This window comes from Anabrus simplex, chromosome 5 (genome assembly GCF_040414725.1).
Source record: "Anabrus simplex isolate iqAnaSimp1 chromosome 5, ASM4041472v1, whole genome shotgun sequence".
Taxonomy (NCBI): Eukaryota; Metazoa; Arthropoda; class Insecta; order Orthoptera; family Tettigoniidae; genus Anabrus; species Anabrus simplex.
In genome coordinates this window covers 257,161,395-257,180,831 of record NC_090269.1, presented here as the reverse complement: position 1 = coordinate 257,180,831, position 19,437 = coordinate 257,161,395, and the positions used below count along the sequence as shown (strand labels likewise).

The 19,437-nt window shown below is 38.8% G+C and overlaps 1 protein-coding gene across 2 annotated transcripts in view; it reads right to left on the bottom strand.

Moving 5' to 3' along the window:
- Positions 1-761: 761 nt before the first annotated feature.
- Dhx15 (DEAH-box helicase 15) overlaps positions 762-19,437 on the bottom strand; it is a 204,095-nt gene continuing 185,419 nt past the window's right edge. For both annotated transcript variants that reach the window (XM_067147359.2, XM_067147358.2), the window contains 2 exons: positions 16,290-16,452; positions 762-1,434 (listed from right to left, as the gene is read on the bottom strand). In XM_067147359.2, the coding sequence (XP_067003460.1) occupies positions 1,307-1,434; positions 16,290-16,452 (291 nt within the window). In that variant the 3' untranslated portion in view covers positions 762-1,306. The remainder of the gene's footprint in view (positions 1,435-16,289; positions 16,453-19,437) is intronic.

The window sequence follows — 19,437 nt, the reverse complement described above, 5'->3', positions numbered from 1 at the left end:
ATTCCCAACCAGGCCAGGGATTTTAATCATAAATGATTAATTCCCTTGGCTTGGGGACTGAGTGATGACGTTCCCAGCATCCCTGCAACTCTTACACCACACACACAATTATAGTCATTATGAAGGAGACAACTACATTTTTCATTTTAACCTTAAGTTTGTTTTATGAATCTCAGGGTTTCTAATTTTACAATGGTCAACTCACTGTTCTTTTCTGACCCCAATGGTATTAGGTTTGCAAGGCCTGGGGAGTCTTTCATTTCCATGCCCTTCATGGCTCTTGCCTTTCTTCTGCCAATACCTTCGTTTTAAGGTGTCTGACCTCTTCCAATTTTCCCTCTGATTAGTGTTAATAGAGGATGGATGCCCAGTTGTACTTCCTCTTAAAACAATCACCACCACCACCAATTAAACAAGCCACACGTCAGGACAGTTAGGGAGTGATACAAAATAGATTTTTATAGTAATCTGCAACTAGTAAATATTATTCTTTTATCAATGCTTGATTGCAAGAATAGTTCCGGATTCCAGACAGGCATTTTAAAGAATGCAGGAGAATTCCTAACTTGAAGAATACTCTCATGCATAAATATGTAGGATAACTGACCAAAAACAGTTAAAGCTGGGTAGCTGATATACAGGATTTTGGAAGGAATATTGTAAATGAATATAAGTGTGATAAATAAACGTCATATAAGTTGGAATAAAATCTAATTATACAGTATATACAACAAACTTCACAAGTACAAACACTTCTGATACAAACAGTTCTGACAATACAAAACGATGAAAAACTTCAACTTTCGCATGAGAATATCTTCCTATCAATTACGTTCATGAGAAACAGTATGACAAAAATCAAATAAGCAAAAACTTAGTACTTTTAAACTAAACTTAAGTCTTTGGAATGACAAGAACTGGGCATATTAAACAATTTATTACATGCCCAACAATGTTTTGTAGACAAAAAGTTAAGTTAATTATTTTTGCCAATATCACTGGACTGTGTGTAGATGAGTAAAACATTAACAAGATACTATCGAATGAGAACTTGAATTCTAGACAAATCAAAATATTGATATTAGATTTGGTGGAAACAGAGAAATTCAGTATACTATCATGCTGGGAAAAGATAATAAAATATTGTGGGGTATACATTAATGTATCGATCACTTTCTTACTTTGCACGAAATGGAACTGAAATGCAAAATGTCCACATAGCTTGCTGAAAAGTCACCAAGCTGAATGAAGACATTTGTCAACGAAGCACTCCAGCATAAGCACTACACTAGCTTGTGGAATTTCATCAGAAGCCTTCTTGATACTGCCGAGTCTCCATCTTTGCTTGAAGTAGTTCCAATTGTCTCTTGGCTTCACACTGGGGGAAATTATTCAGATCGTAGTACTGAGGAGCTATTTTCAGAACCCATTCAGCTGAAAATAATACAAAACATTAAAAACATGTCAAGTCAACTGCCTTTTCAGAGATTATCCTGCATTTAAAAGTCAACATATTCATAAAATAATACCATATTTACTTGTGTAAATTTTGCCTAAGGGTGTGTTTTGTTCACACTACTGCTGGAAGTAAAGTGGGAATTACTGTGTTGTCTACTATGGAATTTGTTATTTTTTACTGAATTTATCAACGCACCTCTTTATTCCCATAATTCGAACATTTCCTAATTACTACAACTGTATCTTTTTGATGTCCAATGCACCAGATCCCATTTGAGTTCATTTCTAAATAGCCACTATTTTCATATTAGGCATTCTAATTTACAGAAAGCTCCCTTAGTGGATCAGCTGTAGAGTATCTGCCTCCAAATCCCAAGATCGCAGGTTCAAATCCCGCATAGCTAGTCTGATTTTTGAAGGATGAATCAATCAGCACTCCCAGATGTATGATGTCCACATGTATAGAGACAAGATTTACTCTGCAATCTGGCAGAATAAATCTGAGCCCTGAAACTGATGTACAGATAGATAGCATCAAATCGATATCTACTCATGGTAGCAGAGGCCATATTATTCTCTTCTCATACCTCATACCCCACGTTGTTCCACTTTAAGCAATGCATCGCCAAACGAGTTCTGGTCTTTGAACCTCTCTCCCTCTTCGATGCTTTCCAAGATATGTTCTTGCTGTTCTATGTCAGTTTTCACCATATCCTTGTACCCCAAGCCTTGATCACTCTCTTGGTCTTTTGTCTCCAATTTTTAGACCATGCACTTGCTTAGGTAATCTGTTAGCATCCATGCATCGCATACGTCCACACGATCTCAGCTGCTGCAATGTTATTCTGGCTTGCAGTCTTACACTGGTTGTTATTATTATTATTATTATTATTATAATAATAATAATAATATAACAAATTCGTTTATATTACATCATTATCATCATCATCATTTCCTTTAGCGTTTATCACGCCTCGGAGCATGTGCTACATGGATCTGCAGTCTATAGTTAATTAATATCTTGGGTAGCATTTGGCTGGATATTCACACACGAGGTCACTATGTAGAGGTAACCCAAGATTGCTTAGGTTGTCCTTCTGGTCATCTGCCACAACCTCCAGGTTGTTGCCTGTCTTGGCAACTGTGTCTGCTGCTGCACATAAAAAACATCCAAACCATGAGACGACTTTTGCGCATTTTCTTGTGGACTGGTGCAACGCCAAACTGTCTGCTCATGCTGCCATTGGAAACTCAATCTAATTTAGTGATACCCACTGTCCACCTCAGCATCTTTGTCTCCAGAGAGAGACAGGACGGAAGATACATTATTTTTATTTTATACAATCTTTCATTCTGTGGTCGCAAGTGACTGGTTGTTGTTCAAGAGGGTGCATAAATTCTCATGTTGACCTCCTTGACAAGTCTGCCATAGTCAGCTATCGAGGAACAAAGGAATTTCCACTACTGCAACTGCAAATGATGAGGTCAATGTTCAACTACCATCAGACTACCTTGCTCAATTTTAAAATAATAACTATCACTCACAGCAGGTCGTCACCGTCTACTTTGATGGATCCCTTTTTCTGTGGACCTGATGTCATGTACTCTGTTTCCTTCTCGTACAGGTGCAGGCGGTATTGAGCCAGTCAGTCGCTTAATTCTTGAGTTTGGCATTGTAGATGCAGCTTGTTCTCTGCAGCCAACATGGCATCGTCAGTACAGAGAAGCGTCCACAATAATAGCCAGTGCAGGTCAGCTGTCACTAACTTGAACCGGAGTGGCAATAGGACAAAACCTTGGTGTACGCTGACTATGATGGGAAAGTCTTTGGATGGACCTGCAGTAGTTTGGACATAAATCTTCGATTCAGAATAAAGCAGCTGCATCCATCTGACAAGATATTCTAGCACACTATGTGCTCGAAGTGATAGCTAGATGAGACTGTGGTACTTGATCGAAGGTCTTGAGGTCCAAGAATGCAAGATGAAGTGGCTTGTCCTCCTCAGGATTCCTCGACTAAGAGCTATGCAGCATGAATTGCATCAGTTGTACTGCAATTCTTCACAAACCCAGCTTGCTTGTTGGTAAGTTTAATGACTTCACAAATCCTTTAGTCCAGAACACATTTGAAGACCTTCATAGTGCGACAAAGCAGCCAGGCTGGGCAATAATTAGCACACACAGTGCAGCTTCTTTCCTTCCTTCACAAAAACCTTGACCTCTTCAAATTAAATTTCATTCTTAGGCCCTTCTCCAATCAACCAGCAAGTTGCCTTTTTATTCATCACAGACATCATAGAATCGATTCATGACTTGCATTTTGTGATGTCATGATTTGGCGAGTAGATCTCACTTGCCTTCATGCGCTTCAAGTTTTGCATTGAGATCTGCATACAGTACAGATTTCGTTGTGGCTATATGATGATTCGCTATGGGCTGTTCGGTACACATCCCAAAGCCATGTATCTCTACCGATCAATTGGTGTCTTGGCATTGTCGTTCCAAGGACAACAAGAGCAGCTTCATGAGCAGCCCGTTTCAGTTTCATCCAGCTCTCTTCCACAGTGGTAATCGGCAGTGGTGCAAGTCATGTAATGACATTGGATTCCATCTCTATGAAGTGTTATCATTTGATTCTTGTAGGTACAATTTGCTCTATAGGTTTGTTTGTTGGTGGGTTGATGGGTAGCTTACAGATCAGCAATCAGTGTTGCTTTATAACAGACTCAAACAATATTACTTTTACACTGCATGTCTTGAGTTATCAACGTCTGGCAAGGATTTAGTCATATTGGGTTGTATCTGTGCCGTTGTATGTGATTAGATGTGGACCACATTTCTTAAACCAGGTGTCTGTGATGGCCAAGCCACGAGCTTGAGCAAAATAGAGGATTTACTTGCCGTTGTTGTACAGTCGAACCTCGATATCTCAAACCTTCATTACTCAAATTTTCAGTATCTGGAAGTAACAAATTTCCCGGCTGTTTGTCCTATTTATCATGTGTATTTATCATGTCTATTTATTTCTCTATTACTCGAAATTCAGTTTAGCTAATGTGACGGAAACCAAAAAACTAAAACTTCTAGTGATCGGAAAATTGGCGAAGCCTCACTGTTTCTCGGGTGTGAATAAATTGCTGGCCATACACGGAAAGGAATTCTGACAGGCGAGGTCTTTTGTGACGCATACCGACAGGCTAGGGCTGCTCGTTAGTGAGCAACGTCAGTTTGAGGCGTAATCTGCTACAGGCCATATCTGTTGTCAGCACCTCAACAGAAAGACCTCGCCTCACAGATCAAGCCTCTTGTAAGGAAAGCATGGGAGTGGACAAAGGCACTGCTAGAGAAATTTATTGAAATGTACAGAGAGCGGCCGTGTCTCTGGTAATTAAAACATGAGGCGTACATGAATAAAAATTTAAGAAGTAGGGCATAGAATGATCTAGTTGAATGCGTGCGGAAACCTTTCCTAACGCAGATCATAGTTTTGTGAAGAAGAAAATTCAGAATTGAAGAAGCAGCTTCCGAAAAGAAACTAAGAAAATCTAATCCTTTGAGAGAAGTGGAGTGGGAGCAGATGACGTCTATGAACCAACATTATGGTGAGTAAAAATTACTGACCCGCCTCCGTAGTGTAGTGGTTAGTGTGATTAGCTGCCACCCCCGGAGGCCCGGGTTCGATTCCCGGCTCTGCCACAAAATTTGAAAAGTGGTACGAGGGCTGGAAAGGGGTCCACACAGCCTCGGGAGGTCAACTGAGTAGAGGTGGGTTCGATTCCCACCTCAGCCATCCTGGAAGTGGTTTTCCGTGGTTTCCCACTTCTCCTCCAGGCAAATGCCGGGATGCTACCTAACTTAAGGCTACGGTCGCTTCCTTCCCACTTCCTTGTCTATCCCTTCCAATCTTCCCATCCCCCACAAGGCCCCTGTTCAGCATTCCAGGTGAGGCCGCGTGGGCGAGGTACTGGTCATCCTCCCCAGTTGTATCCCCCTACCCAGAGTCTGAAGCTCCAGTACACTGCCCTTGAGGCGGTAGAGGTGGAATTCCTCCCTAAGCCCGAGGGAAAAACCGACCCTGGAGGGTAAACAGATTACGATTCGAAAAATTTCTGACTGCTACTGTCGAGTACACTTGAAACTAAGTCTGTCTGTTAGGTCATCAGCCCAGAGGCTGGTTGGATCCTCAAATAGCACCACCAAAGGCTATGCAGTTATATGAAAACCGCAAAAATCAATGGCAGTACCAAAATGAGGCATACTAGGCAAGACGAGGAGTGAGGTAGTTTGCCATTGCTTTCCTCACTGGGCCAGGCAGTGCTATTGCTGCACGACTGACCCTATGAGCAACACCTTTCATAACACTAAGACGCGCTGTTTGTACTCTGAATGCCATTACTCAGCACCACCTATATCCCAGCAGCTTCCAAATATATAGTTCTATAGTTTTATCGGCCATGATTTATCGGTTAATAATTAATAATTATTGCACTACGTAGGTATTATGGTCCACAAAAGATCCAGATCGTCCTCAGTGTAGCGCAATTTGCTTTTTCTCTGGACACTGTCTGCTTCGATGTCCATCGCACAGTTCTAAGTACGGCAAGGATTTCAAACTAGTTTGAAAGGCCAGCGGATGAGACTTGGCCTGCCGAGAACACACAAATCATCCCATTAACGGGAAGGTCTGGAATGTTGACAGATCATGTTGCACAATACAACAGGCTGGGTGTCACAGTTGGTGGCGAGCAGCAGGCCAGGTCTGTGAAGGTCACGCCTGGCAGGCGGTCCGTCGGATCTGGCCGCAAAGGCGAGGCCTGCCAAAAAATCTTTCCGTGTATGGCCAGCTAATTACCGGTCATGTACGAAAGCAACCCCTGAAGTTGCAGATGACAGGCTCCATTTACGAATCTCGGCTGCGTGGTAGTACTGACGAGGAGTTTCAACGTGAAGGGAGGAAAGGTTAACAGTAACAAACAAAAGAGACTAACTGATTTCTTCCAAAGGGGTTAACGGAGGTATGTTTCTTGTTTCACTACTAAATAATGTTACTGGCTTTATGTCCCACTTACTACTTTTACGGTTTATGGAGACGCTGAGGTGCCGGAATTTAGTCCCGTAGGAGTTCTCTTACATGCCAGTAAATCTACCGACATGAGGCTGACATATTTCAGCACCTTCAAATACCACCAGACTGAGCCAGAATCGAATCGGCCCAGTTGGGGTCAGATCTGCGCCACTCAGCCCAGCCACATTTTATTACTGTATGTACTGTATCCTGTCTTCTAAAAAGTTACTGTAATAAGGGTTATAATTAAAATTACACCCTAAAATAGAGTTATTCTGTATATTTTTAAATACTGTTAAAAATAATGTATTCAGTATAAGCCCGCAGATACATATATGATTAAATTATGTGCCATACATTCTCAAAAACGGTATTCTCTACATCTGGAAATTTCGATAACTCAAAACAAAATTTAGCTCCCAAGGTGATTCGAGATTCCACTGTACTTTTCTCCATATGTATGCTCACAGGGGCAGCATGGTCTTCCTCTCTGCGACCAACACGCCCATTTAGATAGCCAGCAATGATAAGTTAATATTCGGGAGGGGGGCACTCCAGTGGTCTTTTTTTCAAGGCATCTTATGTAGAAGTCATCTGGCCTGACTGCGGGGTGTACGCACCGAAGAAGTAGATTTTCCTTCCAGCTGCGATATAGATAATTTTCATCAGGCAATCATCATACTGTTGAACTTTTTAAACACTGCTGTCAAACAGTGCATATACAACAATGCCAACACCACTAGATGTTTCATAGGCACCACTATATATTAGTTTGTAACTGCATCCAATGTTGCACGACTTTTTTTCACTCTATTCTGTTTCCTGCACTGGTGTTCATCGATGCATCGGTTTTCACAAGATTTCGCTAGCTTGAACCGTCCAGATAGTCAGTTAATATTGAGTACTAAAAGATGGAAGGTGAGCGATAGCCTGATTAGCCATCACCTCCCATGCATCTGTAACCCTTCCAAATTTCTCACGTTGACAAGGGCCTGCAAACGTGCATTGCCTACATGAGGCATCCTAGCTTTTGTACTAGATCCAATAGACATTCCGTGAATGTAGGACTATGTTTTTACAGCAAGCCTGTCAAGAATTTTAGAGCTACTACCAACAGAAATTTATGCTGCTCCTACCAAACAGAACGGACACATTTCCACTGGAGTAGAGATGCTATAATGAATGGGATTTCAGTTTCATTTTCTCAACTGAGGGTCCATTACCTTCCCACAAGAGTTCAACCGGTCTAGGCCATTGAACCTTGTAGGAAGTTATTTCCCAACCCCCAACTCAGCTTCGAGTCTCTGATAGTATGGTCTACACCAGCCCTGTCCAACGCGGCGCCCGCGGTGCTTTTTTATGGCGCCCTTAGCAATTAATTTCTAAATTAAATTTTACTTAATATTTGAAAACAATACTTTTGCATTTCAATAAATATTCTTACTTTTCCCTTAAAAATACCGTCCTCAAAGTCAGGAAATTTGTTATATCCGTACCTCCAGATACACAAAGATCTTTGAGTAAGCCATAAATGTGATCTAACTGACTCGTGTCCGCAATTAGTGAAGAGATAGAAGAAAGGTTCAGAAAGACAGCTATTCGACATGTAAGTAGTTGCGACAAAGGGAAATCCTCCGCAAACCTCTCACTGTGGATGGGGGGCTAGCGCCAGGTATAAGGCCCTCTCTACTCATGGAGCCAAATATAGCCGCATATTTATTCTGCCAAACAGAACCGCTTCCTTATTCACTTGATTGCAATGACATAAACTACCTACCATGACAGAGTGTCAGCAAGACGACAATGGGAAACCCAATTTGCCCACATAGTGGGACGTAAAACAAATAGCATTATTATTATTATTAATTTGCCCACAAAGTAACTTTAATCCCAACAAAGCTGTGCCGTAAACAATGAACAAACGATTTATGAAAGTCTTGCAATTGGAATGTTCCCAGTTCCTAGCTTTCAGGCGAACATTCGGTATATATTACTTGTGAGCTTATGCAGGGCTTATGGAATACGTTTTGAGTGCCTTGTGTTGTGATAAGTTGTACATTCAACATGTTTCGTGTGCTTTTTTCATTACTATTTAAACTTTTAAATTATTCAGTTTATAATCAGTTATATTTCATTAAACATAACTCTTCTTAACATGGCTAAAAGGCAAAGAAATTATAACTTCAACAGTGAATGGGAGGACCAGTATTGCTTTATTGAAAACAAAGGAAAGTCTGTGTTTATTGTGTAATGCTAGTGTGTCTGTTCCTAAAAGAAGTAATGTGCAGCGACATTTTTTAACTAATCACAAAAAATTTGACAGTGAATTTCCTGTTAATTCTGAACTAAGAAAACACAAAGTGAAAGACCTAAAATCTAAATTAGCATTGCAACAATGTGAGTTTAAGAAGCCAGTTCAGCAAAAGCATAATGTGACAATAGCTTCTTACAAAGTTTATTACGTCCTAGCTAAAAGGAAAAAAGCTTTCAGTGATGGGGAAGTAGTGAAAGAAGCTATGCTGAATGCGGCTGAATCTCTGTTCGAATCTCAGAAAGATAAATATGAATTGATCTTCAATCAAAGGACTTCAGTTGTCTCACCAAACTGTTGCTAGGCGGGTTGAACAGTTTTCTAATAATATGGAATCTCAATTACATCAGGATTTGAAATCGTGTGAACATTTTTCTCTCCAGTTTGATGAAAGTGCTGATATGTCTGACACTGCTGAGTTGTGTGTATTTGCTAGAATGGTTTTTAATGGTTTTACAGTAAAGGAAGAATTTGTCAAGCTATTGCCACTTCATGGATGTACTGGGGGGGAGAAGACATATTTAATGCTTTCGGTAAATTCACCAAAGAGAGTAACCACTGCCAAAGCTTGTCTCTATAACAACAGATGGGGCACCGTCTATGACTGGTAGAAATAATGGATTTCTTTCTCTTTGCGCTAAGGATGAATCATTTCCAAAATTTCTTTCTTATCATTGTATTATTCACCAAGAAGCTTTATGCGCAAAGGTTTTAAAGTTGCAAGTAATGAAAATCATTTTATTTTCCGTATTGAAAGAATCTCAATAATAATAATATAAAAGAATTTATTGGACTCCAACCTATTCAATACATTACTGGATGTTAACATTTTTAGTTAAACATCGTTAAAAAATGGAGACATGTTTCGCCCTCCATGTGGGGCATCATCAGTCATATCAAATCACCTCAAAATTAAACCAGACGTCTGGTTGGAAATTATGAGCAATATTTGTAAGAAAGAATACATTAAAAACACGTACAAAGTCCTATCCAAAACAAAATAACAACAGACTAGTTACACATAGTAAAATACGCTAGTGGTTTCTTAATATTAAAATGAGGTTATCATATGCACAGTATAAAAATGGAAGTAATGAAAGTCCGTATGATATTGAGTTCGATGGTAGTTCTGCGTAGTATATACAAATGTTGGCAAGATAAAACACAATTTATAATTACTGTACACTTATTTCTAATTGTTAAAAATGATGAGGTAAAACATTCCAATTTGACTATTTGTAATTTGGCTCCAACCAAAATAATTCGCCCTAGGATTCATGAGGTAGTCAAACTCCGTTGGTCACTCTCTATTTGAATGGAGTGCACAGTGCAAGTGAACAGCTTTTGTTGATTATAAAACGAGGCTGTGCTAAGACAGAGTTAAAACAACACCAGCTTCAAATGAAGATAGTTAAAAACATTAGGTTCTTCCTAGTTGACTAAAAATTTGCGTATATTTTGTTGTTGAAGTGTGGGAAGGTCAGTTGTTGGTTGAATGGGCAACGGTCGAAAAATGTTGTGCAGTGCAATCGGTGTTTGAGCTGTCCTACATGTGAGGGAAATCTTGAAAGCTGTTGAGCTGTTGCCTAATTGTTAGGAGGTTTGTGGAGCACTCCATTCAAATAGAGAGTGACCAACGGAGTTTGACTACCTCATGAATCCTAGGGCGAATTATTTTGGTTGGAGCCAAATTACAAATAGTCAAATTGGAATGTTTTACCTCATCATTTTTAACAATTAGAAATAAGTGTACAGTAATTATAAATTGTGTTTTATCTTGCCAACATTTGTATATACTACGCAGAACTACCATCGAACTCAATATCATACGGACTTTGATTACTTCCATTTTTATACTGTGCATATGATAACCTCATTTTAATATTAAGAAACCACTAGCGTATTTTACTATGTGTAACTAGTCTGTTGTTATTTTGTTTTGGATAGGACTTTGTACGTGTTTTTAATGTATTCTTTCTTACAAATATTGCTCATAATTTCCAACCAGACGTCTGGTTTAATTTTGAGGTGATTTGATATGACTGATGATGCCCCACATGGAGGGCGAAACATGTCTCCATTTTTCAACGATGTTTAACTAAAAATGTTAACATCCAGTAATGTATTGAATAGGTTGGAGTCCAATAAATTCTTTTATATTATTATTATTAAGGTTTTAAAGTTCGATCATGTCGTGAAAATTGTAACTTATGTCGTGAATTATATAAGATCGTCATCTACTCCTCATCGATTGTTCATAAATATCTTAAGTATGTCAGATTCGGAGTATGGTGACGTCATCCTTCATGCAGACTCGAACGGTTTTGCTGCCTGTTGGATGAGATACGAGACTTTATGAAATCATCTCCTGGGAAATATCACGAACTTGATGATATATCTTGGCTAATCGAATTAGCATTCTTGGCAGACATCACCTCAAAATTAAATGAGTTAATTTTTGAATTGCAAGGAAAAGATCATAATATTTCAGGTATGGTAAGTATTGTCAATGCATTTGAAAATAAACTTAAGGTATGGATTGTCCATTTAAATAGAAATTCCCTTTCACATTTTCCAAATTTGAAATCTATGGCAGATACAGTAAATGGCGGCAAGCGTAATTTTTCATCTCTTGCTACACATCTTGAAACTCTTTAGTCCGAATATGGTAGCAGATTTAGCCAGTTTTCAATGCTTGAACCAGTGATCATGTTTGTCAATAATCCCTTTGCTTCTGTTGACGTTTGTGAGCTTGGAGGGAGGGTGTGTGAAATATTCGAAAATTATAATCCTGAAGAATTAGAAATGAAATTTTTAAGCCTTCAGTCAGACCTTTCTTTGAAATTCTCCTAAGCAACATGTGGCAATTTCTGGACTCTGGTGGACGGTAAAAAATATTCCATTACCCGCAGTGTTGCTCTGAAGATGCAATCTTGTTTTGGTTCAACCTATTTTGGTGAAGTCGCGTTTTTGACTATGAACATAATAAAAAACAAATACTGATCCTGCCTGAAAGACTCTCACCTGGATTACGCGTTAAGAGCAGCCTGTTCCAGTTACACACCAGACTTTCCTCAACTTGCAGCGAGCATGCAGTGCCAGATTTCACATTAATTACGTGAGTAAATATATTTTCATACATATTTTAAATTCTAGATTTATTATTATTATTATTATTATTATTATTATTATTATATAGTTGTAGTACCGATAACAGTAGTCGAATTAGTGGAATCGTACCTGGCGCCCGCATACCCTTAGTTATCATGTGAATGTGCTCGCGCAGAAACGAACGTTGGACAGCCCTGGTCTACACCATACCATAACAGAACGAATCAGGCCAGACATGCTTCGAAGTGGGTACAAGCCTTATGCAGCTCTGATGTCAAAACACAAGTTTGTGACTAGTTTTGTCCGCACAACCCACGCAATGAAAACACGTGTAAAAGTCATGTGGTATATCTGTGTTTCGTAGTTAAGAAATGTCTGCCTCCGTAGTGTAGGCCTACTGCAGCACTGATGATGTCGCACAACTAGGTGAACAGTTTCGTGTCCGACCCGCGCATTGCAAGCACGCGTCGGTGATGTATATATATATATCTGTGTTTCATAGTTAAGAATGTCTGCCAGCTAATTACCACAATTAGCTGCCATTCGAGAGAGCCTGGGTTCGATACCCGGTACCGCATTACCAGAGGTTTTCGAATGGCAGGAAGGTTGATTTGCAGTAAAAATGGTACATGCAACTCGCTTCCACTGGGGGCCTGCCTAGAAAAGAGCTGCATCACTGCAGGATGAGAAAATGAGTTTAGTTAGGAAATATTCAAGATTGTTGCTAGGCCTATTAATATAGGCAGGCGAGATCATTAACAAAGTGGTCATTTAATATCTCTTAACTCTGGCCAATACAGGATATTTTGGGAGAGAAGTAGGTTTAAAATGTGATAATAACAATCCAATCACAATTGTTTTACTCACTAACATACCTAACAAATAATATTAATATTGATTTTTTTATGTCCCCACTTGAAACGATTTTTGGAGATGCCAAACAAAACATACTGTGGTATGCGTTAAAAAATGGGAGACAACGAACGTACGAAATTAAACATTATGATAATAAAACACATCACCGCCACATCTATAAATGCGGCAAACTTTCCTGTTATATATTTTTATTCTTTCCGTTTCACGCCCTTCGTGGCCCTTGCCTTTCTTTGGCCAATACCTTCATTTTTCGAAGTGTCGGATCCCTTCCCTTTTTTCTCTCCGATTAGTGTTATATAGACAATGGTTGCCTAGTTGTACTTCCTCTTAAATCAATAATCATCATCACCACCACCACCACCACCACCACCACCACGAAGCGTGTAAACCATCCAGATGACGCATCAAAGTAATCCTCCATCCCAAGAGCTTCGAAGAAAAACATCGCTTTAATCATACAGATCGATCCCGATACTGGAATCCCTTGAGCTCACTGCTGTGAAAACCACTCCAACATACATGGGTCAAGCTCCTCAAACATAGATTTTCTCATATTTTTTCGGTGTTTGCCATACCACTGTTTGCACCGGACGAACAAGCAAATGATAGAAGTTTGTCTTTGTTGCGTAAAATATCCTACACCAATGTTATGTTGGACACACACCCGTTTAATGATAGAACCTTGTTCTATATTTTGTGTTATTTGCTTTACGTCACACTGATGATGAGGCAGGAAGGGGCTAGGAGTGGGAAGGAAGCGGCCGTGGCCTTAATTATGGTACAGCCCCAGCATTTGCCTGGTGTGAAAATGGGAAACCACGGAAAACCATCTTCAGGACTGCCGACAGTGGGGTTCGAACCCACGATCTCCCGAATACTGGATACTGGTCGCACTTAAGCGAATGCAGCTATATTTTGTACAATATCAAACTTCTGTTGCATTGTCAAAATGACAAGTTTCCGTTTGGTTGCCATTGTTTGCGAACTGAACTGCACTGAACAAAAACAAGACAATGACAGAGTGGGGCGGTGTGGAGTAGAGCAGGTGCTCGCGGCCGGTGACACACCAGCTACAAATACTACAAGGTCGCGCCACCCCTGCTGCTATTACGACTCAGCAATATTATCTCGACCCTTTGTAATTCTATATCGCTGTAACTCGTAACACTCGTGCATTTTTAGTGTTTTTGATAATTGCGGTTAAGCAACGCGGTTGACCCAGTTATGGTTAATCGAGAGTCGACTGTAATTGACGGGAATACATTGAGCAATGTTTATTTTCTTATGAAAACTGAAGTCACAGTATTTTCTTCAAAATCCTGCATAAGACATCCAGGGATAGACCCACACCCTGTAATTTAGCTTGCAGCTGAAAAATTTCACTCGTGGCCATATCACTGCATCTGCTGTGAAATGAGAGTACGTTGTATAACACACTCAAGTCACATTCACATATCCAGTTCTTGAGTAATGGAAACGTAAGCTCCGAGTCTGTAAAATGCCCATTAGGTACTGTATGGGTACGGACACACAGGGCGACTTTTGAAGCGTGAACAGTGTCGTGCCACTTCATTGCATAGGGACTTGACTTGAGACTTCTAATAGTGACTCAGTCTTTCACAGTCGAGGTAATGGAAGTGGAAGAAATTGCTGCGATAGTGTATTTGTCCCTTTTGCAGAAAAAGAAGAGAAGGAAGAGGAGGTCCTGGATTTATCCTATTATACAAGACCAAACATAGAGTATATTTTATACAACGTACTCTCATCTCACAGCAGATGCAGTGAAATTCTTTAATTATTGTAGGATCTCTGTTACATCATTTGATGAACTGTACGCCTTTACAAAGCAAAAAATTAAATGTATCCTCCTAATTCAATACTAAGCATAATTCCATCATTACATGGAGCAATAAAATTCAAACATGTTTCGACTCGTTTGAGATATCTTCAGTGAAATAGGGGGGCGGGGGAAGTAATCTACATAATATAAGCTAAAAATGTGCTAAAAATAATGAAGGAACAAATGAAAAAAGAGACAGACTGAAATAAAAACAACAACAATATAGAATATTTATATCAATAGATGGAGCAATATATAACTCGGCGAGACAAATTCAGTGAACAAAGGGTTAATATAAAACATAATTGAATCCAAAAAATGTGCTAAACTTAAGAAAAGAAAGGAAATAAAAGATAACATAACTTTTAGTTTGATAAAAAAAAAAAAGTCTAAGAGGTTCGCAACCTCACTATTAGCATTTATTATTTCGTTTCCGTCTGTTATCTTTTATTTCCTTTCTCTTCTTACGTTTAGCACATTTTTGGATTCAATTATGTTTTACATTAACCCTTTGTTCACTGAATTTGTCTCCGAGTTATTTATTGCTCCATCTAGTGATGTAAATATTGTATATTGTTATTGTTTTTATTTCCGTCTGTCTCTTTTGTTTTTCATTTGCTCCTTCATTATGTTTTTAGCAAATTTTTAGCTTATATTATGTAGATTACTTTAACACCCCCCCCATTTCACTAAAGATGGCTCAAACGAGTCGAAACATGTTTGTATTTTATTGCTCCATGTAATTATGGAATTATATTTTGTACTGAATTAGGAGGATACATTTCATTTTTTGCTTTATAAAGTGAAAACCGTCAACACAGAATTATTCTAATATCTCGTAATGAACTGTATGCCATTCTGAAAGAAAGGTTGACTTGTCAAAACACTGTCGTGAGACCAGCTATTCCTCCGGGAGCTGTTCTATTCCAATAATACATTTCTCCCTGCCAATTTCAGTCCGATCTATGGGTAGATAGCTACGACTTGTTTTCCATGTCTGACAGGACAGTATGGATATTGTTGACTGGCTGTTGCAGCGCGACATGCCGAGAAACACGAGTCGCATATGGTGTAAGGTAGCGCGCGACTTGGCGAGTAGCACTACCCCGTGTGTATGTCGTCATCTTCAACTGTTGAATGAGTGTCATCACAAGTCGATTCATCAGAAGCTGACCTATGTCTGTTCAAGACAAACTTTAATTTTCCTCCAATCACGTACTGTACAGTAGCTCCATTCGTCATCATACTATCTTCCTGCAGCACGATTCGCAATTTTTGCTGGGCCTCTTCAATTATGTGGACCTTTACTTTAGCCTTGAACGACCAATAAAGAGAACTTTCACAAGCTATCCTAAAACGTGTGCTACTACTAAAACTTATGCCATATAAATGATGCGGTATTTATCTACGTAGTACACTTCATGGTTGTGGCAGTGAGAGAGTTGACAACAGAGCAGGTGGAAATATACCAACTTACACATTTTTGTATGTCAGGAGCGCTTTACTAACCTTGACGCAAGTAATACTACCACCCCGACCTTTTGCCACTAGATTTTTTTTTGCGGGGGGGGGGGAAGTACACAGGGATTATCCTTGCATACTGTACATGTGGTAGTCATAGTACTTACGTTTAATGTCCGTAACAGTTCGTATGTAATTCTTAGTTGTCAGCACGAACTCATTATAAATGACCCATTCAGGTTTGTGATCTAAACATGTTGATGGATGAAGTTGTACAACTTGATTATCTTTGATTGTAAGGTAGTGCCCTGTTCTTTCCAAATGTGCAACCTGAAAGAGACAAAAAGGAAAATTTCAGCTTTTCAGATTACCAAAAAAATTACTCAATATGTGACATTTCTAAACAACAATATACATTGTTCAGCAAATCCTCCTGCACAACACCGCTGTTGATCTCAGCAGCAAGGTCAGTTAGGTCTTTGTCCTACTTTCCTTAAAAGAAAAGAGAAAAAAAGTGGGGGGAAAAAAGGCAAACTTTCAGTTTTACATGACCTGATATTATTATAGCCACGGGACCTCCAGTTTTATGTGCAATCTGACCAAACAAGGTTATTATATTTTATTTTTAAAATCTTGCATGCAGTGTCCAGGATATGAACCATAATCACCTTGATGAGAAGCCAGCAATGATCCTGCTTGGCAATTACAGCCCTGCCTACAAAGAGCTCAATCCTGATTGAGAATTATGCGACTTCAGGGTGTTCAAAAGTAATGTTTATAGGTTTCTGCCATGATAAGGAACTCCTGTGGGACAAAATTCCACAACCTTGTGTTTTTAAAAATCTAAAGCAATCGAAGGGTCATAACATTAATAGGGGACGCCAGGGCTCGTTGCAACAGGGAAGTTGCAACACTTATATTTCATTTGGAGATTTCAATCAAGTGCTGCCAAGCTGTGATAGTTCATAGAACTGCTCTAACCTTAAGTTTTGAATACGAATGTCAAAAAATCTGATTGTTTTGTATTGTGTTCCGAGTCTTTCTTCACTTTTTTTGCCTGGTGAATAACTTTTTCTGACGTTTTATTTAGTATATAATAACATTTAGAGTTATTATCCTATTTTTATTTGAAGACTAAGAAAAATAATTTTAGTTCAAAACTGATATAAGTGCTTTAGCCTCTGGTTTGTTATTTGTGAACGATTGCCAATTCTGTGAAGGAGAAAGCGGTGACAAGTGTGAAAACTACTGCACCATTAGTTTAGTAACTCAATGTGTAACGGAGCATTTTGCAACAGGAGTTGCGACTAACTCCAGCAAGCTTTGCAACTAACCCCGGCTTTATAATACTATATGCTGCTTGAAAGATATAATAATAGCTCTCTCATAATCACATTTGTGGGTGAGATAGCCAAGTGGTGTAGCTCCTGGCTTCTCACTAAGGCAGGTGCAGCTCGAATCCCAGCCAATTTTTGAAATGAAATTTCTCGTCCCTCTGGTTCGGATTCCATGTAAAAGGAGAGGTCCCGCAGCTACGATCACGATATCAACAGTTATGTAAAACTAGAAGCATAGTCATGTTTCTCAACAGCTAGGTAATATTTAATATAATGGCCCTTTATATGGCTGTGTGTATTTTTAGATAAGCAAAAAGAAAAAGAGAAGGAATGGGTACAGTATATGAAGTGTAAAGAGTGGTCGCATTGGGTGTGTGCTAAAAACAATCCATACTATACATGTGTAGACTGTTCTAACAAAGATGGAAACTCAGATTGAATGTTTTGCCATCTCACATGCATTGTTGCAACTTGTCCCTCAAGCGGGGCACACTGCAACAGGTGACACTCTTCTTAAACAGTCATTTTGAGACATTATTTTCTAATTATTTTTAAAATGACTCTTTGATTGATAAAAATATAAAGTATCTTCAACTGAATTTTATTTCAATATGAATAAATATTGCCTTAATTAAAAATAAATTTTAATTATTGTTACAACTTGCCCTTGCTCTTCCTACAAAAAAAAAAAAAAAAAAAAAAAAAAAGGATTTAGGAGAACCTTTATTTATGAACCGGAAAACCGTTCTTACTGAAAAATCTTCCTGGTTCCCGTGAATTATGGTTTAATATTCATGTAAGTTTACCTGTATTTAGCGGAACATGTCTGAAGGAAATGTAGCTACTATATAACAGAAAATATATGTAAATTTCCTTCCCAATCCCTTTCAGTACATGTGTGTTCCGAATGTATCTAAGAAGACCAAGATAGCATTCGGCCAGGAACTGTCTGTCTGTGCTCGATGCTGTAATTTGGATCGTAGAAGTGGCAAAGAAGAGTGTCGCCAAATACAGTATGTCGATGTTTTCACAAAGGCTCGCACCCTGACAAAGGAACCATAATGAACAAAAATACTGATGTGCTACGACAATCTCTCGAATGGTGTAATTATGGCCATGACAGTGGAGATGATTACGTGGCCATCGATCTAGAAGTTGAGACAGAGGCGGTGTTAGAAAACATTGAAGAGTTTTTCGTCCATCACCTCCAAGGAAAGATAACAGAAATTGATGGCGATGACGACAAGAACAAAGACAATGAAGATGATGGTTTATGTAACATGAAGTTCTACTGACATGCTCTATCAACTGCAAAGGACGTTCAGTCTTTTTCACTAGCAAAATTGTTTGACGTTTTGTCATACCCACATTTTAATTGAGAACCGTGCAACCAGGGATAGCTGTATCCACCACACAATTCTGGATTACAGCAAGAAGTAAATGACAGAACTGAAAGTATTACTACTGGTGTTATTTCTTTAAAACATATAATGTGTATTAAATAAGTGTATGTACTGTACTATCATGCACTGTGAGGAAGTTCTGAGAAAGAAAACACTTGTGTTAGTGCTGATGAACTAATGTATATAAGTGTGTGATTAGTGTCATTGTATCTACTACCTCACAAAATCATGTACATCTACTGCTGGATTATCTAATGGAAGTATGTACTTATGAATTTTTTTAACCACTTTTGAAACTGAATTCTTCAAAGGAAAAATTCCCGGTCCCTTGGCTTTCCGCTGAGGAAAGGTTTTACTGTGTTACATTTATTATTACATTATTATTCATATATATCAATATTTATTTATTTATTTATTTCATGCCTTCATTTGTGGCGAAGTTAAGGCTCACGGCCCTCTCTTACACTTAACCACATATCTAATAAACTTTATAAAACAGAATAATGAAATAACCACATATCTAATAAACTTTATAAAACAGAATAATGAAATAATTTAACAAAATATAAATCCTA